Source organism: Bufo gargarizans, chromosome 3 (assembly GCF_014858855.1).
Source record: "Bufo gargarizans isolate SCDJY-AF-19 chromosome 3, ASM1485885v1, whole genome shotgun sequence".
NCBI lineage: Eukaryota > Metazoa > Chordata > Amphibia > Anura > Bufonidae > Bufo > Bufo gargarizans.
In genome coordinates this window covers 295,144,396-295,169,516 of record NC_058082.1, presented here as the reverse complement: position 1 = coordinate 295,169,516, position 25,121 = coordinate 295,144,396, and the positions used below count along the sequence as shown (strand labels likewise).

The 25,121-nt window shown below is 45.7% G+C and overlaps 1 protein-coding gene across 2 annotated transcripts; it reads right to left on the bottom strand.

Annotated features, from left to right (window-relative positions):
- Nucleotides 1–12,664: 12,664 nt before the first annotated feature.
- On the bottom strand, nt 12,665–25,115 carry TMEM234 (transmembrane protein 234). 2 transcript variants are annotated; one of them, XM_044286512.1, is made up of 5 exons: nt 24,822–25,115; nt 22,575–22,641; nt 22,252–22,344; nt 15,177–15,299; nt 12,665–12,875 (listed from the first exon to the last, which is right to left on the bottom strand). In XM_044286512.1, the coding sequence occupies exons 1-4, from the start codon at nt 24,993–24,995 to the stop codon at nt 15,229–15,231; spliced, it is 405 nt and encodes a 134-aa protein (XP_044142447.1). In that variant the 5' UTR covers nt 24,996–25,115; the 3' UTR covers nt 12,665–12,875; nt 15,177–15,228. The 2 variants fall into 2 exon arrangements, with proteins under 2 accessions (XP_044142447.1, XP_044142448.1); XM_044286513.1 differs by having other exon boundaries at nt 24,828–25,111.
- Nucleotides 25,116–25,121: the final 6 nt, after the last annotated feature.

Here is a 25,121-nt window from a genome sequence, read left to right as displayed (position 1 = left end):
GTTGTGTATTGCAGTTACAATGGTTGTTTCGTTCATAGCGAAGGATGAGAACTCGCGCTTCAGCAGTAACGTTATGCGAAAAAAAGGAGCGCTAGCGATGACACATCTGTATGTGGTGCTGTATTACCCTCTATGTAGGAGTGGGTGAAAGGGTTAGTAGTACAGTACTATCTGCACATTGTAAAAAAAAGAAAAAAAAGAAAAGTAATCTACAAAATACTATATATTTGTGTCAGAAGTTGTGCTTTTTTAATTTTTAGAATAATAATACAGCCATTTTATTTGATACTTTTGTGCTGATTCTATTTTTTTTTCTCTATATTAAGGGACCCTATAGTCACCAGAACCACAACAGCTACACGTAGTAGTTCTGGTGTCTATAGCATGTCTCTGCAAGCTTTTTAATGTAAACACTGCCTTTTCAGAAAAGACAGTATTTACATTACTGCCAAGGAACACCTCTAGTGGCCGCTCATCATTATTAAAGTTATCTACTCTACGAGGTGTGTGGATTTTTTTTTGTGTGTGTGTGTGTTGTGGTGGAAGGCGTGATTGTATTCTAGGGTGTGGGAAGGCAGGATCCAGGGGGCCCAAGTAAATTCTTGTCCAGGGTCCAATCAATATTAAAGACGGCCCTGCATAGCAGATAGTGAAATTAACCCAGAAAGGGGTATATGCTCTAAAGCAGAATCAATAAATCACTGATTGTCCATAGACCTCACATCGAAAAATATATATACAGGGAGTGCAGAATTATTAGGCAAATGAGTATTTTGACCACATCGTCCTCTTTATGCATGTTGTCTTACTCCAAGCTGTATAGGCTCGAAAGCCTACTACCAATTAAGCATATTAGGTGATGTGCATCCCTGTAATGAGAAGGGGTGTGGTCTAATGACATCAACACCCTATATCAGGTGTGCATAATTATTAGGCAACTTCCTTTCCTTTGGCAAAATGGGTCAAAAGAAGGACTTGACAGGCTCAGAAAAGTCAAAAATAGTGAGATATCTTGCAGAGGGATGCAGCACTCTTAAAATTGCAAAGCTTCTGAAGCGCGATCATCGAACAATCAAGCGTTTCATTCAAAATAGTCAACCGGGTCGCAAGAAGCGTGTGGAAAAACCAAGGCGCAAAATAACTGCCCATGAACTGAGAAAAGTCAAGCGTGCAGCTGCCAAGATGCCACTTGCCACCAGTTTGGCCATATTTCAGAGCTGCAACATCACTGGAGTGCCCAAAAGCACAAGGTGTGCAATACTCAGAGACATGGCCAAGGTAAGAAAGGCTGAAAGACGACCACCACTGAACAAGACACACAAGCTGAAACGTCAAGACTGGGCCAAGAAATATCTCAAGACTGATTTTTCTAAGGTTTTATGGACTGATGAAATGAGAGTGAGTCTTGATGGGCCAGATGGATGGGCCCGTGGCTGGATTGGTAAAGGGCAGAGAGCTCCAGTCCGACTCAGACGCCAGCAAGGTGGAGGTTGAGTACTGGTTTGGGCTGGTATCATCAAAGATGAGCTTGTGGGGCCTTTTCGGGTTGAGGATGGAGTCAAGCTCAACTCCCAGTCCTACTGCCAGTTTCTGGAAGACACCTTCTTCAAGCAGTGGTACAGGAAGAAGTCTGCATCCTTCAAGAAAAACATGATTTTCATGCAGGACAATGCTCCATCACACGCGTCCAAGTACTCCACAGCGTGGCTGGCAAGAAAGGGTATAAAAGAAGAAAAACTAATGACACGGCCTCCTTGTTCACCTGATCTGAACCCCATTGAGAACCTGTGGTCCATCATCAAATGTGAGATTTACAAGGAGGGAAAACAGTACACCTCTCTGAACAGTGTCTGGGAGGCTGTGGTTGCTGCTGCACGCAATGTTGATGGTGAACAGATCAAAACACTGACAGAATCCATGGATGGCAGGCTTTTGAGTGTCCTTGCAAAGAAAGGTGGCTATATTGGTCACTGATTTGTTTTTGTTTTGTTTTTGAATGTCAGAAATGTATATTTGTGAATGTTGAGATGTTATATTGGTTTCACTGGTAAAAATAAATAATTGAAATGGGTATATATTTGTTTTTTGTTAAGTTGCCTAATAATTATGCACAGTAATAGTCACCTGCACACACAGATATCCCCCTAAAATAGCTAAAACTAAAAACAAACTAAAAACTACTTCCAAAAATATTCAGCTTTGATATTAATGGTTTTTTTGGGTTCATTGAAAACATGGTTGTTGTTCAATAATAAAATTAATCCTCAAAAATACAACTTGCCTAATAATTCTGCACTCCCTGTACATAGACATCCAAGACTAAGACATATATAATAAAATGTCACAAATAGAATCGGTCACTGGATATCAAGATATAATAATGCCCCACGGATGGTATCCTGGGCCTAATATGGATGTGATATGGGACCATGTATAGATATACCGTAGTACTATACATGGAACGTACCTGAGGACATGATGAACGCAATAGGTAAGCCCATAGCACAAGACCTCGACGCGCGTTTCACCTTAGCGGCTTCGTCAGGACTCATCTCACGTACGGGACTCATCTCAGGTTAATTTGCATATATATAAAAGATATGGGGACTGGGTATTGCGGATGTGCTAGCGGCCATCTAGCAACCTATGTCCTCAGCTCTATACCCAAAATCCAGGTGACAGGTTCCCTTTAATAGTTTTGTATAGGTATTGAATTACCTAGTACTTGCAGCATGTTCTTTCCTCCCCCAGACATTTCAGTGGTGCGGCTAAAACAGCGTTGCTAGGTGTCCTCCGTCTCCTATCTTCTATATACAGAAGACGGAGGACGTAGTAGTGGGCAGTCCCGAACGCTGTTTGCGCGCTCCTGTCGGACCGGGAAAGTGTCGATATTCGAGATAGAAATTAGCGATTAGAATATTTGCAATAAAAAATTAGCAATTAGAATCAACTACTCAGGAGGAAGAGGGAGTGTTTAAGTCTGGGGAAAGTCAATTGGTTGGGGTGAGGCTGCGTGTTCCCGAGATGAGACAAATTCATTCTGAGTAGTTAGGGAGGGAGGTCTTAGCCTCAGGGTTAGGACATCGGTGGCCATCTTGAGAAGATAGTCAGAAAGAAGTCTTGTGAGGAGCGGTTGCTATGGACGGAATCTTATTAAACAAGTGGTTTGTGAACACAATAATTAGCGATTATGGATTATCACCACAGCAGCAACAGCATGTATGAAAATTTAATTTTGAGTGAAAATGAACATCGTTTTCATGTTCTGTGTAAGTGCTGAAGGGGAGGGAATTTTAATTTTCTATCTTTAAATGGAATAATGCACCAAACTGATGTGGAACACAAATATCCATCTGAAAAGCTGCAGGATTTAAAGTGGACAACTGCCTTTGATGTATTTTACTTAGATAACAGCCAGAAACTGATAAAAGATGTTAGTGTTCATTTACTGCAAGGACTATACATGGATTTAAAAAAAAAAATAGCCAGTTTTTAGAAAAGAGAAGAAATTGGAAGAGAAGAAGCATGACTAGAAAAGGTTGGGCCCCATAGCAAATTTTTGAACACTTCCCCTTCCCCCCAGCAAAATCCCTGCAACCTCTTCCTCCCACTTGGCATACAAACCCCTCACCCATTCAGTCATGTAAAAAAAAAAAAAGAAAAGAAAATAACCAGCAAAGTGTGTATCTTTAAAAAAAAAAAAGGAAAACAAAAACAATATAATAGATGTTGATAGGATGAAGTCAGTCAATTATGGGAAAATAGCAATAATAATAATTTAAAAAAACTACGACTGACTAAAAAAAAAAAATGCACCTCACGGGTAAAAAATGGTACTAAAAAAGAAACACGTGTGCTGCTGGAGCTGGTGTTTTTTGCCAACTATACATTCCCTTAAGAATGAATTTACAAAAGGAACAGTCCCCACAGGGTGTTGATCCTCTCATACTTTCCCTCTGTTTTTGTAAAGGTATAATTCTTTCCAAATGGTGACTATGTACCAGTAAGTCCTTTAATGGGGTTATCCCACTTTGCATTTTCATACTTACCTGCTGCCAGCGCGCCGTTCACTTCCTGGATTCTGGCTGGTGACGGGCTTCATCTTGATTGAAGTCTTCTCCCGGCCGGGCCGCACGCTGGACTTAATGCGCACGCCGCCGTGCATGCGCCATGGTGACTTATTCCTGGCCAGTATAGTACAGAGTCGGCGTGTGCGTTTGTGGCTCTGTACTATTCTGGCCAGGAAGAAGTCACCATCGCACATGCGCAGCAGCATGCGCGTTTAGGACAGCGAGCGGCCTGGCCGGGAGAAAAGAAGTCTTCTGTGCAAGTGCAGCCACCGGGATTCCGGAGAAGAGCAGTGGCCGTAACCAGGGGAGACTGAAAGACAACAGTGAGGTAAGTGGGGATGAATTTTCACCTAAAAGGTGGGAATTGGTTAATCAAATATATTTACAAAAATGATCAGTCAAATCATTAACAGATTTAACAGTGATCACTACGAAGGGATAACCCCTTTAAGTTTGGACCTCTACTATAGGTTATACTTGGGCCTGGGCCAAGAACTGTTTTCATTTCCTTATCTGATTGCTAAATATGCCAATGTCTTTTCAGAATGGTATGCATTTCTTTCATATACCCATCATAGGTTCCAATGCACCTGAATTTTTGGATTCTAAAAGATCCTCACGTTTTGTTGTTTTGGCCCTGTTATAGGCTTTTTTCAATGGCTGCATAGGATAGCCTTGTTCTCGAAATCTAGCAAATAATTCTCTACTTTCTTGAAAGAAAGATTCCTCATTTGAGCAATTTTGACGTGCTCTTAAATATTGTCCTGTTGGTATCCCTCTCTTTAACGGAGGGGGATGCTAGCTTGTCCAGTGAAGATAACGGTTTGTCGATGTTGATTTCCTGTATATATCAGTGCTTAAACTACCATCTTCCAGTTTTTTTATTTTTATCTCCAGGAAATATATTTCATTTTCCTGTATATATGTATACTTCATGCCGATGTGATTGTTATTTAAAACTTGAACAAATTCCTGAAAAAGTGAACAATTTTCTTTCCACAGGATGAGAATGTCGTCTATATACCTGCCCCAATTTACTATGTGGCAGGTATATGACGACATCTCTTCTGTGAAGACAATGTGATTTTTTCACCACCCTAAAAAAAGGAGATTTTTGTATAACTTACCAGTAAAATCTCTTTCTCGCTCTTCATTGGGGGACACAGAGACCTTGCTATGTCCTCTAGGAGGCGTTGACACTAGTAAAAGCTGTTGGCTCCTCCCCTGGCAGCTATACCCCCTCCAGCCTGGAGAGAGAGCTTCAGTTTGTGAGAAGCAGTAGGAGAAGCAAGCTAAGAAAAAACATGGAACACCAACCATGTCAAAGGACCCAACGGGTTCAAACCATCAACTGCCACAACTGTGGCCAAACAACAATACTGGGTGGGTGCTGTGCCCCCCAATGAAGAGCGAGAAAGAGATTTTACTGGTAAGTTATACAAAAATCTCCTTTTCTCGCCCATATTCATTGGGGGACACAGAGACCTTGGGACGTCCAAGAGCAGTCCACAAGGGGGGGGGGGGGGACACAGACCCATGGAGCCAGCTAAGAACTGCTGCCTGCAAGACCATGCTTCCAGAGGCGGTGCCCGTCGATGCATAAGTATGCACCTGGCAAAATTTAGTGAATGTGTGGAAGGAGGGCAGTAGCCGCCCTGCACAACTGCGCGGCCGAACCTTGAATCATCCAAGCCCAAGAGCGCCCACCCCTCTGGTGAAAGGAGCCGCAACACTGAAGGGTGGAACCCTGCCCCGGGGACAGTATGTTCAAACAAATGCAGACATGCAATTGACACCCTGGAGGCCGCCAATGCCTTGCGAGGACCCTCCGGAAAGACAAAAACAAAGGCGAGCACGTACGTCGGAAGGAACTGGAGGCTGGCAAATAAACAGTCAGAGCCCTGACAACGGCCAAATGACCCAACTCCCTTTCCCTAGGGCAGTGATGGCGAACCTATGGCACGGGTGCCAGAGGCGGCACTCAGAGCCCTCTCTGTGGGCACCCACACCCTGGAAAAAGTCTATGGTGTACCAATATGTCTCAGACTTTTCCTGCCATTCAGCAGCGCAGGGCGCACTATGAACAGCGCAGGCAGCGCACTGAATGTAGGCAGGATATTGTAGATAAATGATAAAGTACATGGAAGATATTCTATATTGGACTGTAGTATTCAAGGTAAATTGCTGTGTTGGCACTTTGCGATAAATAAGTGGGTTTATGTTGAGGTTTGGGCACTCGGTCTGTAAAAGGTTCGCCATCACTGCCCTAGGGTGTGAAGGGGAGGGACGCAGTGATGGAAGGACAGATTCTCCATTGAGATGAAAATCAGAGACCACCGTCGGGAGAAAGGAAGAACGACCCAGGGAAGCGCTTATCCCCATCAGAACCAGGACAGGTTCAAGGAGAAAATTCCGGAGTGCTGAAAAGACTAAGGTCTGATCCCAAGGCGGTAAAGGAGGACGGCATGGAGGAACCGTATGGCCATTCCCTGGAGGAAGGTATTGTGGATCCCGGGTGGGTCAGAGGACGCTGGAAAGGCTACCCAGTGCCGAACCTACCCAGCCAAGTCCAAGCAAAAAACCCCAGATTCACCCCTGCTAAGGGGAAGCGCTCCACGGAAACGGAAGTGGTCCACCAATGTCCCCCCGAGCCGACCAGGCTTGTCGGGAGACTGAGAAGCTGCCTGAATGAGGCATGTCCAACCGCAAGCCAGGGAATTAACACATTGGATAGTCAAAAGTAGAGACGATATGAGAATCATTGACGGAAGAATTCCGTTAGCGACCGTGTATCGGCGGTGTACCAATACCGCTTGACGGAAGCAAACAACCAAACCAAGATTAGAGAGAAAAAACTTCTGCCTCAAGGAGGAAGAATAGAAGGGGTGTTCCGTTCCAGGAACAAAACTCCATCAACAGACGTGACAGCACCCCCGCTCATCCTGGCGTGGTGAGTCTCATAGTCTAGCCACGGAATGTGCAGTGAAAAGGCATGACTACATCGGACTGACATGCAGACACCAGTCAAGTATCAAGAGAGCTAGTGGTACACACGGGTAGCGCACCCAGGACCAACGGTAGGATTCACCTGTAGAAGGAGGAATATAGGAAACGTCACAGCCCAACAGTTGGTCCGGAACAAGACCGGAAGAAAAAGAAAAAAACACAGAACCAATACCCTGCATCACATAGATGAGGGGAAGTAGCAACATAGGAACCACCAAGGTTTGCGGAATGGCCGTGAACCCCGAGCCAGAGAAGGAAGAACGGAAGGAGAAAGGGGGAAGGACGAAGCCCATTCCCCATCCGAGACCAGCAGTATACAGAAGTAGCCACCGGATGATAGCGGTGGTGCCATACTCCGCCTAAGGAGGAGCCTATGCAGCGTACGCCACCAAATACGGAGATAGAAGAATCCGTCAACTGACGAAGGAGGCGTACAGGAGGAGCCAGAGTATGTAATGGCTACTACAAGACCCCCATACCGTAGAGGAATCCGGTAGAAGCCACGGTACCATACTGCCCCAGGGAAGGAGAGCTAACTTTAAACGCTCCACCCGGGAAGGGCGCTGAACAGGAACAACCGCCAAGCAAGCGTCAGGGTAGAACCCCTACCTGATGGAATGCCCCACTGTAGCGACTGCGAACGCTAGTACCCGCATAAAAAGCCGCACCAGCGGAGGGGAACAGGCTGCAAAGCTAAACCAGAGTGCCAGCCCAAACACTTCCCACATCAGGAATGGTGGAAAGAGAGTAAGGCGTCAGTGTAACACTTGACCCGTTGGCACGTAATCATCATATATGTGCAATGGTGTACGCACCACTACTGATGCGGACAATACCATTACCGACTGGGACAATGGAAGCCCATGGAGATGGGAGTCTCTAGGACACAAGTGATGTTAGTAAACACCCTGAGAAGACAGAGGAGTTATAATCCTGCCCAAAACCAGCTCCAAAGGAACACAATGAGGAATAGCCACCGTACGCACTGGCGGGACTCATATAGCACTAGAGTGAGCGTACCGAGCACCGTCGAGTACCGACTGTTGCCACGCCCCCTAATGAAATAAGCGCAGTCACCTAGAGCCATGGCGCAGTTGAATTGCAGAATCTGAAGATGTACAGATACTCCCCCGCTAGTGATCACTAGCGAAAGAGGGTAAGGCAAGTAGTAAGAACAGTGACGCGCAACACTCTGCCTAAGGAAGGATAGTGCGACAGTCGGACCGTATCCAAACTGGTGCCACAGGAAAACACCCCACCTAAGAAGGGGGGTTAATACCCACGGCGAGAACTAGTGCATATGGCAATCCTGTACCCTGTGGGAGAGCAATTAGCACCTGAGTAAGGAGGTAATGTATACAGTACACCTTGTAACCAGTGAGAATGGAATCGCTCCACCTATGGAAGGAGCTAATGAATACGGCAGGTACTGAACCCAGTGGAGGTACAATTGCGGCCACCTACAGAAGGGGAAATGCACTGAAAACAGTGTTATTGTACTTAGTCCATCTATGGCAGGGGACAATGTATAAAGGTCAAAACCGTATCATAGTAGTGCAATTACTCCGCCTAAGGAAGGGGGTAATGCCCACGACGAGTGCTACTGGCCACCATAGACGCAATCTGAGGAGATTGTTTCGGATTCACGTCAGGGTCCGAATCAGTGATTCTCCTCACCCCCCCTCCCTTGGACGGACCCACTCCCGTGAGAGAGGGTGCGCCTGAGCGTGACCCGGGGAGGAAGGGAGGGGATGTGGAGATATCGAGGAGAAGATGACCTGCTGTGGTCCGCTTGCGCGCAGGTATACGCTGTAGAAAATCGCCCCTTGGCTCATCAACCAAACTACCCGGGGGTGGATTGGGACAGAGGTCCTGTATAAAAAAAGGAACCTGCAGAGAATTATCAACCCAAAAACCCTAGAGGGTGGATTGGGAATTTCCAGTTTTCCCCCACTGGAATCGCGCAGGTGGGGAATTAAAAACCAAACGACCCCATGGGGTGTATTGGGAATTCCAGAGGTTCTCCACAGTATGGCTCAGGTGGAGAATTATCGACCAAACGGCCCCGGAGGACGGATTGGGATCCCGCAGAGATCCTTAACTGAATTGCGCAGGTGGAGAATTACGGGAATACTTCAGCTGTACTCCATGTGAGTTGCGAAGGTGGAGAGTTATCAACCAAACGACCCCAGAGGGTGGAATGGGAATTCCAGAGGTTCTCCGCTGTATTGAGCAGGTGGAGAATTATCAACCAAACGACCCCGGAGGGTGGATTGGGAATTGCAGAGGTTCTCCGCTGTGTTGAACAGGTGAAGAATTATCAACCAAACGACCTCGGAGGGTGGATTGGGAATTGCAGCGGTTCTCAACTGTATTGTACCGGTGGAAAATAATCAACCAAGCTACCCCGGAGGGTGGGTTGGGAACTGTCAGAGGTCCTCCACTGGTTTACACAGGTGGAGGATTATCAACCAAACGACCCAGAGGGCGGAGTGGGAAACTAAGAGAGGTCGTCACATGTCCGGGATAGGGCACGGGCCCAGTTTGGTGCCGCACAGTCAGAGTGGACATGACTGAGGGGAGTAGGGCCTGAATGGATGTAGACGTTTGTTTTTAACTTCATTTATAATTTTATTTTTATTTTTTAAACTGGCCTGCCTAGCCTCAAGTGGATAGGAGGCAGGAAGGGGTTAACAGTGCAATAAGCAATTTGCACAGGCCATCTAACCCCTGATAATCCGGTGCTGGCCCAACAGAAGTGGCTGGCCGGGAAGGGTTAAACAAAAGGACTTTAAGTCCAGGGGCAGTGCTGATGGGGGCGGGGCAGCGGCAGCTAGGCGGGAAGAATTCGCGCCAGCCCGCCACCCTCCCCCTCTGGGTCGCGGCCTAGTAGGTCGCGAAACCAGGGCCTAAAGTTCCAATGCTCGGCCACCCCGGACCCTCCCCCTCTGTACTGTAAGTCAGCCGGAGGGACCCGGAGCGGAGCGCCGGAGATGCCGCACCGCGGCCGGGATGACAACAGGGGAAGGAAGAGCCTATAGGCCCCAAGTGAAGCCGGGGCCTAAATTTTCTGCGGCGCCCGGAGGACCGGGATGTACACCCCGCGGCCGGAACTCGTGACAGCCGGAGGTCCATACTAAGTAAGTGCCACGCGGCGTGAGACTACCGCAAGGGGTCAGACGTCCGCGATCGGCCAGAGGCATTAACCCTTTCGGAGCTGCGCGCTTGACGCCTGCTCCCGAAAGAGGAATATGAAGGTTACTGCCGCCAGAAATAGCCAGTGGGAGAAGATACATTAACCCTCTATGAGCCAGAAAGCCGTCGGCCTAGAGGGGAAGTGAGAGGGGGACCGCGTGTCCTTGGTGGCGCATGGCGCCCGCCGGATTAACCCCTTCTCTCTTTAGGGGTCTGTGTCTTAGCTGAATAAAGTCCCCTGGCCATTAACCCTAGGGCCACCCAGATTTTCAAAGAGGGAGGGAGGGAGGGGGAAGAGGGCTTCATACTCACCTAGTCCCATGTACTCACCTCATCTTCATCCTCTTCTCCCTCCCAAGCAGGCCCATAAGGTACCTTCTCCAGCAGGGTCACCTCCTCAGCAGCTGGCACCGGAGTGGCAGGAGTCTGGTATGGCGGGAGGGTCTTCTCTCTGGCGGACCTAGGTGACCCCTTGGCTGGCGGAATGCAGGGGAGCGAGGCTGCCCTGGTCCCCTTGTCTTCTGTGGGGAAGGCAGCAGTGCGGATGACCGGCACTGGCGCAACTCGACCCCGGGAGAACAGGGAGGCGAGGCGACCACTGTTGTCCCATCTGAAAAGGAAGGAAAAAAAATAAAATAAACTAAAATCTTCAGGAGATCCCTGCAGAGCAGGGAGGTCTTGCCTCCTATTGACACTAGAAAAAACTGAAGCTCTCTCTCCAGGCTGGAGGGGGTATAGCTGCCAGGGGAGGAGCCAACAGCTTTTACTAGTGTCAACGCCTCCTAGAGGACATAGCTATACCCAAGGTCTCTGTGTCCCCCCAATGAATATGGGCGAGAAAGATTTGCGTAAGTCGGTGCACAAGCCTTTCCCATTTCGGTCCCCTCGATCTGTCTATAAAACCTTTCTTGAAAGGTGAAATAATTGTGCTCCAAAATAAATTCCAATAGTAATAGAACAAAAGAGTTGTGTTGATGAAAAGTGATACTTTTTGTGTCTAAAAAATATTTGACCGCATTTAATCCCAGTGAGTGTTGTATATTGCTATACAGGGATTCAACACTCTGGTTAGCCAAAAGTATATTCCGGGGAACACACATATTGATTTTTAAAAGCAGATCCTTTGTGTCTTTTATGTATGAGGGTAGTGATGTGACAAATGGCCTTAACACTTGATCCACGTAATTGCTTATCCCTTGTGTCAGGCTGTCATTTTCAGACACTATTGGCCTCCCTGGTATAGCTATCTTCTTTTTGTGTACCTTCAGGAGGGCATAGAAAGTCAGGATTAGTATTTTATATGTTTAATATTTTAAACTTTTTACTTTCAGGCTCTGTATCTCATCACACACTACAGCTTGTTATGTAACTGCATTGCAACAGTTTACATTTTCATTATTTTGTTAGTATTTTGTAAGTCCCCTTTTGGCTTTCAACACTGCCTGAATCCCTCTGGGCATGCTCTCGATCAGATTCAAGGATGTCTTGACCAAAATCTGTTCCCAGGTCTCTTCTACACGTTACCAGTGTGAGTGCATACTGGTCAACTCACTTGGGTACGAATACAGCTTTTCCTTCAACTCTACCCACAAGTGTATGATTGGGTTGAGGCCTGGGTACTGTGGGGGTCAATTCAGCACCTCTACTTAATTCTAACCATTTATTTGCCAATCTCGATGTATGCTTCGGGTCGTTGACCTGCTGGAACACTATGTCGTCCTTTTGTCACCAGAACTGATATACCTTGTGATGAGCCGACTGGTTGCCTCCGATATTTTGCCAGGACGTCCACCTCTTGGCTCTGGAATGGATGGATGGACTTCATTTCATATTCTTCCAGCTATCATGACACTTATATGATGCACTTTGGCAATTTTCTTGGCAATACCGCTATTGATGAGCTGGATGATGCTGTTTCTCTTTTCTTGGGAAATCATGGCTGCTCCTCGATTTGAATCAGTGACCTTTCATTTGGGAATTAACCTAATAACACACTGAGCTATTAAGGAATGCGAGAACAATTTGCAATTTGTAGTATACAAGAAGAAAAAGATTGTTCCACCGCCAGGAACAAAATAGTAACAATGCAGTTACATGACAATAATCTACATAACTAATCATATGCTAAATAGTTGCAAGTGCAGTTTATGTATGAGATAGCCAATTGTCTATAAAATGATGGTAGTCTGACGTTGTAAGTTGTAGTGGATGGTGAAATATGGAGCCCAAAAGTCAAAAGTTCAAAACATTGTTATCATTTTGCTCGTCAGTGTACCCGATACTGGTGGAACACATTATCCACAAATAAAGTTACTCGCCATTCGTCTGTGCCTATGCGAGTCCCTTCAAAAATGACAGTACATTTTGATTACTAAAAAATGAATAGGCTGTAATTGACGTTCATTTTACAGTTTTATTAGAAAAATATTTTATATAACATTGTCTTACACAGTGTTCTGTATAGAAGGCACTACATTGCATCTGTGGACATAATATCACACTGACATAGGGCTTCACTGTATCCCAACATCTCCAGGAGACTCTTTCTCATAAAAAATATGATTCACAATCTAGTTACTTTCATAATCCAGACACTTGACTCATCTAAAGTAAAGAGAAGATGTATATATCATTTTTCTTGATTTTTTAAATCAGATAATTTCTTTTTGACTTTTTGGAAAATCACAAAAATACAAAGGAAAATAGTCTGCACAGTATACATGCAACAGTTGATGACAAAAATACCATAGCATTACAAGATCGGACAAATAGTTACTTTCATGAGTACCCCAAGTAACATCAACCATGGTACAAGCAGTACATAAAATCACGTAATCTAGTTACAAAGTATACCTGGTACCTGGTACCGCATTTCCCATCCAATAATTTATAAACATAAGACCATCCCTCCCTACCCAACTAAAGCCCACTAACCCCCACCCCCCTTCTACCCAAGCGATGGAGCGGATCCAAACTCCAAAATTGGTCGTCCTATTAATATATCAAAGGCATAGCCATTGGTGTATAATTTTTCTTGATTAATGAGAATCTGTCTCCATTCCAAATATAACCAAGAATCACAGAGTCAAGACACATATCACAAATAGGGTCACACAGGTGGAGACAAGGGTTTAGCCCGCGAGAAGCGGGGTGGTAACAGGGACTGTTACAGGGAGAGACTATCATGATCCCAGGTCTGTACGAACAAGTTGGTACAGTGGCTTCTCTGTTAAATCCTTGAATGTTATAATTTTTTCTGTAACTATGGCTATTTATAAGGTATTATGTACCAGGAGATGATACCTCTGAGACCTGGACCTACCTCCAGAACAGGAACCCCGAAGTGAGTGGAGGGTAGTCCTGCATGCATAGCCCCCCCTATATTTATTTCTATGGGACTGCTGAAAATAGCTGAGCGCTGGCTTGGCTATCTCGTGCAGTCCCATAGAAGTGAATGGAGTAGTGGCTGCGTTTGCGCAGTGCACTCGCCATGCATTTCAATGGGACATTTGAAAATAGCTGAGCACGCTCGCTTGGCTATTTGCAGAACTCCCATAGAAATTGTCATGCATGCGCAGCGCTCTCCTTCACTTTCGGGGACCTGTTCTTGAGATAGGTCTCAGAGGTAGGAGCCACACATATATGACTTTTACGGCAGATCCTAGTGATATGCCATAAAAGTCTGAGATAACACAACACTTTAAAGGGGTTGTCTGGGTTCAGAGCTGAACCCGGACATACCTATATTTTCACCCAGGCAGACCCCCTGATGTTAACATCGGAGCATCTCATGCTCCGATGCGCTCCCTTTGCCTGTGCGAGATCGCACAGGGCAAGGGTTCTTTTGTTTACAATAACACACTGGCGGGCGGGAGCTTCTGCCCGGCAGTGTGTTTGGTGACGTCACGGGCTCTGACGGGCGTGCTTTAGCGCTTCCCTGGCCATTTTACTGGCTAGGGCGTCGCTAAATCCCGCCCATCAATGCCGGTGATGTCACCGGGCTTCCTGGCAGCCCCATGGAGAGCCTGGTTTTTCACCGGAACTCCAGAAAATGCCTTTGCCCTGCGCGATTTAGCGCAGGGCAAAGGAGAGCATCGGAGTATGAACTGCTCCGATGCTCAAGTCAGGGTGGCTGCCTGGGTGAGAGATACCCTGAGCAAAACACTCGGTTGCTTGGACTGATCCAGTCGTTTTGCTAAAATTTGTAACTCCAGTGTGAGCAGAGTGCTGCAATCTGCTGAACACAGAGCATGTGCCATAAAATCCTCACTCATGAGCTCTCGGCCCTCCATGCCCCCTCCGCTGAGAGAGATTTTTCGTCTTTTTACAGTCCGTAGCTAAGAAAAGAGGAGCGGGGGTGAGGCCTCATGCACACAAACGTATTTTCTTTCCGTGTGCGTTCCATTTTTTTTGCGGACCGTATACGGAACCATTCATTTCAATAGGTCCGCAAAAAAAAAAAGGAAGTTACTCCGTGTGCATTCCATTTCCTGTATGTTCGTTCCGCAAATAGAACATGTCCTATTATTGTCCGCATTACAGACAAGGATAGTACTGTTCTATTAGGGGACAGCTGTTCCGTTCCGCAAAATACAGAATGCACACAGATCCGTATTTTTATCGGATCCGTTTATTGCAGACCGCAAAATACATACGTTCGTGTGCATGAGGCCTTAGCCAGAAAGCTCATGAATATGAGGACTTCCCAGGCGCATGCTCTGTAGCAAGTGGACTCCAGTGATCGGCTTGTGCTGGAGCTGTTTAATACAGATTTTAGCAAAACAACTAGATCAGTTCAAGTAAGTGACACAGTGTTTTGCTCAGAGTATAGGGCACAGGTTTATGCTGCCTCAGATAGAGGCAAAAACTGGTGATAGATTCTCTTTAATATCATGGCAGCAATACCTTCTGTACATAGCCGGCTTCTTTACATGCCTTCCACTCAAACGTGATTGCCTCAGTCACTGACAGAACTTCCCACACAGATTGAAATACCCAATGTAGTAAGAAGCAACCCAAGAACAGCTCCTATTGAAAATAGTAAAAGGAGACATAAAAACTAACATAAGAATGAAAAGAAATAGTATAATAAACACAGTGAAACCTCTGCAAAAGACCTCATACCCCCTTTATCCAGACCAAACCTCCTGTGACAGATTTTCAGTTCCACCATATACTAAGTCAGGGGTGTAGCGAGGGGGGGGGGGGTTTGCCCTGGGCGACAAATTGCAGGGGGCGCCGGGCAGCAGGCATTTCAATAAGGGCCAAGGGAGCCTATGGCTCCCGTCCTCTCCGTTCTGCCTCATAGGCTTCAGGCCACCAGGGCTGAAGCCTATGAGGCAGTATAGCGGCGCAGGAGATCGCCATTACCTCACTGTGACCTTCTGCGCCGGGTCTCGCAAGATGATGTGATGACGCGGCGCAGGAGGCCACAGTGATGTGTTTGTGATCGCCTGCGCCAGGACGCGTGAACTCAGGCCAGAAGCAGTGATGGAGTGAGGAAGAGAGGTGAGTATTTATTTTATTTTATGTAAGTATCCTAAGGCAGGCAGCAATCAGGGCACTATGGAGGAGGGGGGCATTATCAATACCACAATAGAGGAAGCATACCAAGGAGGCAATTATGTAGAAAGAATGTGGGCCATTGTATATGACAATGCTAATAAAGAGGGGGCCATTATAATAATAATAATACAGAGGGGTCCATTATAATAATAATAGAACAGAGGGGGCCATAATAATAATAATACAAAGGGGTCCATAATAATAATAATGATACAGAGGGGGCAATAATAATAATAATATAGAGGGGGTCATTATATTAATAATAATGATAGTAATACATAGGGGTCCATTATAATAATAATAGTACAGAGGGGGCCATAATAAACTTTTGATCGGGATTGTATTAAGACCACTTGAAAAATGGCAAAAAATCATATTTTACATTGTTGGATCTTTACAAGGTTCCAAGTAGAGCTTCAACATGTAACAAGAAGAAATGGGAGGGAGACAAAACATTTTTTGAGCATTCAATTTAAAGGGACACTGACAGGCCCAATAACCATAATTAGCTGTACATATCCATGCACAGGTCTTCTAATGTGCATTTAAAACATATAAGTATCCCCCCTGTCCACATTATGAATACAGTAAACTCATGTTTTATAACCTGAAGTAATCCCTGTTCTTTCTGCCCAAGGGGCGGGGTTTCAGCTTCTCTGGGCACAAGAGAAGCTGAAACCCCGCCCCTTGGGCAGAAAGAACAGGGATTAGTTCAGGTTATAAAACACGAGTTTGCAGTATTCATAATGTGGACAGGGGGGATACTTATATGTTTTAAATGCACATTAGAAGACCTGTGCATGGATATGTACAGCTAATTATGGTTATTGGGCCTGTCAGTGTCCCTTTAATGAAAACAACGAGTAAACTGAAACAGGCTGTTTTTCAGCTGATCCAAATTTTAGGACCACATGCCTTTAAAAGGCCAAATCTGTGCAAAGATGTGGATTCATTGTCATTTTCTGTCTGGTAGTCACACGTTGTGATGGCAAAGGCAAAAAAACTCTCCCTTTTATTAACGTGGTCGGGTTGTTGAACTGCATAAGCAGGGTCTCTCACAGCGCGCCATCACTGCTGAGGTGGGACGCAGCAAGACATTTGGAATTTCTTAAAGGGCTTCTGTCAGCCCACTAAACCGTTTTTTTTTTTTTCGGTTAATATTAATCCCTACACTGCAAGCTCCCTGTACATATGCTAAATATTCATTTTTGTTCAGTAGATTTTGTTAAAAATCAAGTTTTATAATATGTAAATTACCTTGCTACCAGCAAGTAGGGGGGCTACTTGCTGGTAGCAGCCGCATCCTCCTCTCATCATGACGCCCCCTCCGCCGTTTGATTGACAGGGCCAGGGAACGGGATCGTTCTCTGCTGGCCCTGTTTGAATTCAAAATATCGCGCCTGCGCCGTACCTGTCTTTAATCAGCGCAGGCGCACTGAGAGGCGGCCGCTCCATTCTCAATGCGCCTGCGCCGGGTGTAGATGTGACGTCATCGGCGCAGGCGCATTGAGGATGGAGCGGCCGACAGAGCGGCCACCTCTCAGTGCGCCTGCGCCGATGACGTCACATCTACACCCGTCGCAGGCGCATTGAGGATGGAGCGGCCGGGAGAGCGGCTGCCTCTCAGTGCGCCTGCGCTGATTAAAGAAAGGTACGGCGCAGGCGCGATATTTTGAATTCAAACAGGGCCAGCAGAGAACGAACCCGTTCCCTGGCCCTGTCAATCAAACAGCGGAGGGGGCGTCATGATGAGGGGAGGATGCGGCTGCTACCAGCAAGTAGCCGCCCTACTTGCTGGTAGCAAGGTAATTTACATATTATAAAACTTGATTTTTAACAAAATCTACTGAACAAAAATGAATATTTAGCATATGTACAGGGAGCTTGCAGTGTAGGGATTAATATTAACAAAAAAAAAAAAAAAACGGTTTAGTGGGCTGACAGAAGCCCTTTAAATGATCCTGATGGTTATGGAACAAAAAAGTCAAGTGGGAAGACCCAAAAAAAAATTCATCAGCACTGAGCCGGAGGATCCAATTGGCTGTCCGTCAAGACACTGGACGATCCTCGACCCAAATTAAGGCCCTTACTGGTGCTGACTGCAGCCCCATAACCATCAGACGGCATCTGAGACTGAAGGGCTTAAAAAACAAAAAACGTCTTCAAAGACCTCGTCTCCTTGAACGCCACAGAACGGCTCGTTTGGACTTTGCAAGAGAGCACCAAACATGGGACATTCAAAGGTGGAAGAAAATTGTATTCTCTGATGAGAAAAAATGTAACCTTGATGGTCCTGATGGTTTCCAATGTTACTGGCATGACAAGCAGATCCCACCTGAGATGTTTTCTACACGCCACAGTGGAGGGGGCGCCATCATGGTCTGGGGTGCTTTTTCCTTCAGTGGAACAATGGAGCTTCAGGAATTGCAGGGGCGTCAAACGGCCGCTGGCTATGTCCAGATGTTGCAGAGAGCAGGTAACGACTGGGTTTTTCATTTTTTTTTTTTTAAATCAGATAATTTTTATTTGGAATTTTTTGAAAATTACAAAAATACAAAGAAAGAAATTTGGCCTGCACATTATACATGCATCAGTTGATAACAATAGTATCATAGTATTACATGATCGGCAAAGAGTCACTTCCATGAGTATGTAATATGGCAACAGGCATATCATGAGATGCACCTAAGGTCAAGTAATCTAGTTACACAGTATACCATGTACAAACCACCTTTCCATCCATTGTAATTAATGAACAAAAGATCAACACTCCCTGCCCAACTATAACCCAATTCCCCCCTTACCCGAGCGATGGAACGGATCCGAACTCCAACATCAGCTATTTTATTAATGTATCTTAATCATAGCCTTTGGTGTACTTCTCCTATCTGTTTAACATTCTTCTTGACACCCATCCTGTGTAATGCTGAACACTTTCATACATCATACGTCTATAGCTGATTAAGCTGAAGAACAAAAGAAATCAGGGACTGTGCCTCTACCTTCTCATATTTCAACTAAGATGAGAGGCTAATCCGGACACTGTATCCGAAATTTCTCCCACTTATCCCATATTTTGGTAAGTTTCGTTACACATTGCCTTTTAACATATACACCTTTTTCTAGGCGTATTATATCTGACATCCTACTAAGGAATTCTCCCCTAGACGGTGGTTGAGGTCTAAGCCAGAATCTGGCTATCAATTTCCTAGCCTGGAATAACAGACGCTGCACTCCCACGGTGATGGCGATTTTTGATGTCTAATATTCCTACTATACATGTTCTCGGACCAGGCGGAACCGTGATATTAAATGCGTCTTTTATTAAGGCCAGAACTGAGGACCAGAAATTCCGGAGCTCCGCACAATCCCAGAACATGTGCATTAAGGTAGCAGGGCTCAAGCCACATCTAGGACAATCCGCATCCCCCCGAACACCTATCCGACATAAAAACTCTGGCGTCCTATACACCCGGTGTAATAAAAACAACTGGGACATGCGCTGCCCCTCACAAACTGACAGTTGCGGGGTGAGAGCTAGGATCGACTTCCACTGCTCTTCTGAAATCGGCCCAACCTCGCTTTTCCCATTTGGATTTAACTGCTAAAACCTCTTGTTTAATTGACAACGACTGGGTTTTTCAACAGGACAACGCTACAGTACACAATGCCCGCAGGACAAGGGACTTCTTCCAGGAGAATAACATCACTCTTTTGGTCCATCCGGCGTGTTCCCCTGATCTAAATCCAATTGAGAACCTTTGGGAATGGATGGTAAGGGAAGTTTACAAAAATGGACAACAGTTCCAGACAGTAGATGGCCTTCGTGCGGCTGTCTTCACCACTTGGAGAAATGTTCCCACTCACCTCATGGAAACGTTTGCATCAAGCATGCCGAAACAAATTTTGGAAGTGATAAACAATAACGGCGGAACTACACGTTCATGTTGGGAAGTTGGATTTCTGTTTTGGGGGGTTTCGTTTTTTTTTGGGGGTGTGGTCCTAAACTTTTGATCAGCTGAAAAACAGCCTGTTTCAGTTTATTCGTTGTTTTCATTAAATTTAATGCTCAAAAAATGTTTTGTCGCACTCCCATTTCTTCTTGTTGCATGTTGAAGCTCTACTTGGAACCTTGTTAAGATCCAGCCATGCTAAATATGATTCTTTGCCATTTTTCAAGTGGTCTTAAACTTTTGATCAGGACTGTAATAATACAAAGGGGTCCATAATAATAATAATAATAATAATAATACAGAGGGGGCAATAATAATAATAATACAGAGGGGGACATTATATGAATAATAATAATGATAGTAATACAGAGGGGGCCATTATAATAATAGAGGGGCCTTGTTACTGCTGGGAGCACTATAGGAGGCCTTATTTCTACTAGAGGCCTATGGGGGCATTTTTATTTAGCACATATTAATGCGGATGCTATTGGAGGTACTGTCGGGCAGTGTTCCTCAACTCCAGTCCACAGGACCCACCTACCGGTCATGATGTAAGAATATCCCACAGAATGAATACCTGTGATAAGACCTGATGCATTGACACTAATTGTATAATCTGCTCAATACTAAGAAAATTCTGAACACATGACCGGCAGATGGTCCCTGAGGACTGGAGTTGAGAAACACTGGTGTAGGGAATGCTATTACCATGGAGGACAGTTTGGGAGCCTGATATTATGGGGAACTATCTGTCTGGCTCTACCACAGTATTGGAGGTAGCAGCAGGATGACGGTGTTGAGGCATCAGGAGGGGCAGGACGATAGTAAAATGAGGAATCTAATTTTTTTTTGCTGTGAAACTCTGCAGAGATGTGTGTCATAGCGGTCTTATCTCCGAATGAAGACACTGAGGAAAGAATCTACATCACAGGAGATGTCACTGGATGGATGAGGTATGTGGTGCTGTATCTACTGTATATTTTGTAGCGATGTATGAAATAACCATCCACATATCTGTTTACAGTAGGGTTGGGGGGGAGGTTGGATATAGAATTTGGCCCACACTGCCGCAGTCCGGCCCCAGACTTCAGGTCACACTGTACGTGTTCTGAATTTTGGGGGCTCACACCAATCTACTACATTATCTGTACTCAGAGAGTTATCACTGTGTCATCTGTGGTGTTACATAGGACTGCAGGTGACATCTACTACATTATCTGTACTCAGAGAGTTATCACTGTGTCATCTGTGGTGTTATGTAGGACTGCAGGTGACATCTACTGCACTATCTGCAAAAAAGGGGGCGTGGCCACAGTGGTGGTGGTGGGGGCGGGGGGGGTTGGGGTGCAATACTTGACTTGCCCCGGGTGCGGGCAACCTACACTACACCACTGTACTAAGTATATTGGCCATCTTTTCAATTTTGAAAGAGGTTTCAGGGCGATATATCATGTGTACTAGCGCATGTACTGTAAGGGGAGGTTTCCTTGTCTCCTCCATACAAGATGCAATACTGCCATCACAAGACAATGAACCACAATGAACTGCACAAGAACATAAAACTAATCCATAATTCTGGTATCAAAAGTGGCGTAAAGGAAAAATGTCTCAGTCGCCCATAGCAACCAATCAGATTCCATCTTTTATTTTTCACAACTCCTTTAGAAAGGAGGAATTAAAGGATCAGTCAAGTTTCCTTTACACCAGTTTTGATACCTCTACCCCAACTTTAATCACATTAAGGGCTCATGCACGCGACCGTTATTTTAATCTGGATCCGATCCGATTTTCTTTGGATGGTTGGATGAGGACCCATTCACTTCAATGGGGCTGCAAAAGATGCAGACAGCACTCCGTGTGCTGTCCACATCCATATGTTCATTCCACGGCACCCGCAAAAATAGAACCTGTCCAATTCTTGTCTGCATTACAGACAAGTATAGGAGAGTTCTATGAAGGGGCGCACGGTCAGTTCCGCAAAATGCGTAACGCACACGAACGGTATCCGTGTTTTGCAGACCGCAAAAACCTCTACGACCATGTGCATGAGCCCTAAGGGCCGTATTTTTGGTCCGCAACCGATCCACATTTTTTGCAGACAGGCTGAGGACCTATTCATCTCAACGGATTTGCAAAGAATGCGAACAGCACACACACATGCTGTCCACATCCGTATGTCCGTTCCGCAGCCCTGCAAAAATAGGTAGAATGTGTCCTATTCTTGTCAATTTTGCAGACAAGGATGGGCATTGTTACAATGGATCCGCAAAAAAAAAAAAAAAACGGATGCTAATTACATATGGTCGTGTGAATGCACCCTAACACTGAATAAAAACGTGCAAAAAAAATGCAGGAAATAAAACACGGTATAAAACACTGTATGATGCAATAGCATTTTCTGATTCTGACTGGTTTGTCTATGCAGAACCAGTAGTGCCACAGAAATGGCTCCAGTAACTCACCCTTTCCTCCTATGTCCTCTCCAAGTAGCTTTCCAGTTACCACTGTAAACACCAGTGCAAGAGAATTACAGACAGGTACGACCAGCGACAGATCTGCAAAGCAGTAGAAGTAAGCTTGTGGTAATCCTGTGCTGAAGATGGTGCAGAACATGCTCTATGATGGCTAACCTTGGCACTCCAGCTGTGGTGAAACTACGACTCCCAGCATGCTCCATTTATTTCTACAGAGTTCTGAGAGCAGCCAAGCAAGCGGGGCATCTTGGGAGTTGTAGTTTTACCACAGCTGGAGTGCCAAGGTTGGCCATCACTGCTCTATGACCTACCTGCTGAGGCCAACGTAAGGTAAAAAACCACGGATCCTCCCTGGTTCAGCAAAAATGGGACCACATACTGAAATAAAAGAAGAGTATAAATTCCTGACATGACGTACCCACAAGAATATTTGGACCCCAGCGATCATTATACTCTCTGCCAAGTTCGCTGTTATCACTGCCACTCTGGGGGACACTTAAAAACAGGCGCAGAGAAATGCCCATAGAAACCAATCAAACAATATGGTCACAATTGGCAGATATTCTGCAGTGGAATTTCACCACTATTCTATGACAAAGCCACAGCCAAATCCAAGGGCGAAATCATGCTGTGGATTTAAAATCAGCACCACGGGTGAATTTCATCTCACCACACACGATCTCAGATCGGCTGGAGGTACACTTTAAGCTGGGACATCACCCTTTGAGCCCAAGGCACATTCTTACAGGACGCCTACTTGTGAAACACAAAGTGAGAGCATGAAATCTGCCCCAAAACCGCAGAAAAAAAAACACATTAATCCGCACTATATATCACATTTTTGGTGCAGATTTGATGCAGCATTTCTGCAGATGTCATCCTTCCATTAAAGGGGTTTTACCATCACACACAATGGGGGCATATCGCTAGGATATGCCCCTGATGTCTGATAGGGACCCGCACCTACAATGAGAATGGAGCGGGGAAATGAACGGAGGGCGCACTGCGCATGCGTCCTCCATTTATTTATATGGCGCCGCCGAAAATAGCCTAGTGCTGGCTTGGCTATTTCCGTCTGCCCCATACAAATGAATGGGAGCAGGGGCCTTACATGCGCAATGCGCTCCCATTCACTTCTATGGGAGCAGCGCTTGGTGGTGGACGGATCCTGGGGTCTTCCAGCCACAGCTCTCTCCTAGTTGTAGCTGCGGGTCCCAGTGGTAGGACCTGCACCTATCAGACAATGGGGGCATATCCTAGCGATATGCCCCATTGTATGTGATGGGAATACCCCTTTAAAGGGGTTGTCCATACCCCCGTTATCATCAAGGCAGTCCCCTTAATATTAGTAGTAATGCCTTTACAGAGTTACACAACTTTTTTGGAGAATAACTGGCAAGCCATGTGCAGAGGCATACACTCTATGTGGCTACTATCAGTAGGTTTTCTTGATCCTGGAAGAGCCAATCACCATTACCGTGCATTGTGCCCTCCCCAGCCACAAGACCCCATTAGTAGGGGGTGTTAATGGACCAGAGCACTCCTGCTCTATTCAAAGTTTATAATGCTGAAGGATGCAGTTTCTATTAGGCCTCATGCACACAAACGTAATCTCATTCCGTATCCGTTCCGTTTTTTTTTTTGTGGACCGTATACAGAACCATTCATTTCAATGGGTCTGCAAAAAAAAATGAAAGTACTCTGTGTGCATTCCATTCCGCAAAAAATAGAACATGTCCTGTTATTGTCTGCGTTATGGACAAGAATAGGACTGTTCTATTAGGGGCCAGCTGTTCCGTTCAGCAAAATACGGAATGCATGCGGATGTCATCCGTATTTTTTTGCGGACTGTAAAATACATACGGTCGTGTGCATGAGACCTTAGTATGATAGACTATGAAGTCTGTGGCGGTACACAACCCCCATCCACTCTGGAAGTAGACAAGCAGGAAACTAAACCCACGGAGAACCCGAAAGAGACGAAACCCAGAGGTGGGAAGCAGGTAAGTAGCCTCTCCTCCAGAGCCCTGGCAGGGAGAGGAGGCTGGTGAAAACTTTTTTAAAGGACATCTATCAGCATTTTTGTACCTATGAGACTGGCTGGCCTGTTGTATGAGGGCTTAGCAGCTGAAGGCATCTGTGTTGGAATCATGTTAATACGTGTCCGCATTGCTGAGAAAAATGATGTTTTAATCTATGTAAATAAGCCTTGAGGAGCAATGGGGGCGTTGGCATTGCACCTAAAATCTCAACTCTATCTGCAACTGCTGCTCCTTCTACTCTTTGATTGATCACGTCTGCCTGGCCCTGCAGAAGGCGCTGGTGTAACAGCATTGTCCCCTTTGCTCCTAGAGACTCATTTACATAGATTAAAACATCATTTTTCTCAGCAATGCGGGCACATATGAACATGGGACCAACACAGAAGCCTTCAGCTGACAAGAGCACATGTAACAGCCTGTTTCATAGGTACAAATCTCCTGACAGATGCCCTTTAAAGCTGGACAACCCCTTTAAGGAGACACCTTATTGTTATTTCTGTCTGTAAGAGGTTTTACCACTACCCTGTAGTTAGATATCAGGAACTTTGCTTCATACAGCAGCCTCCGTACTCTCCCTTCCACTTTCACACGTTCCACCCCCTCTGCTCCTCTTCTCAGGAAGGGGTTGGTGACCCCCCAGAGTACGGACACAAACAGAAGAGAGAACACATGGCCTGCGGATGGAGACATGGGGCACTAGAGCCCACAGGCGATGCACTAGCAGTGCGGCAGGGATCCCTGCACACTGCACAGTGTTCCTACTGCTGTACTGACAGCACTTCCGGCGCAAGCGCCACAGAACACCGGAAGTAAGAA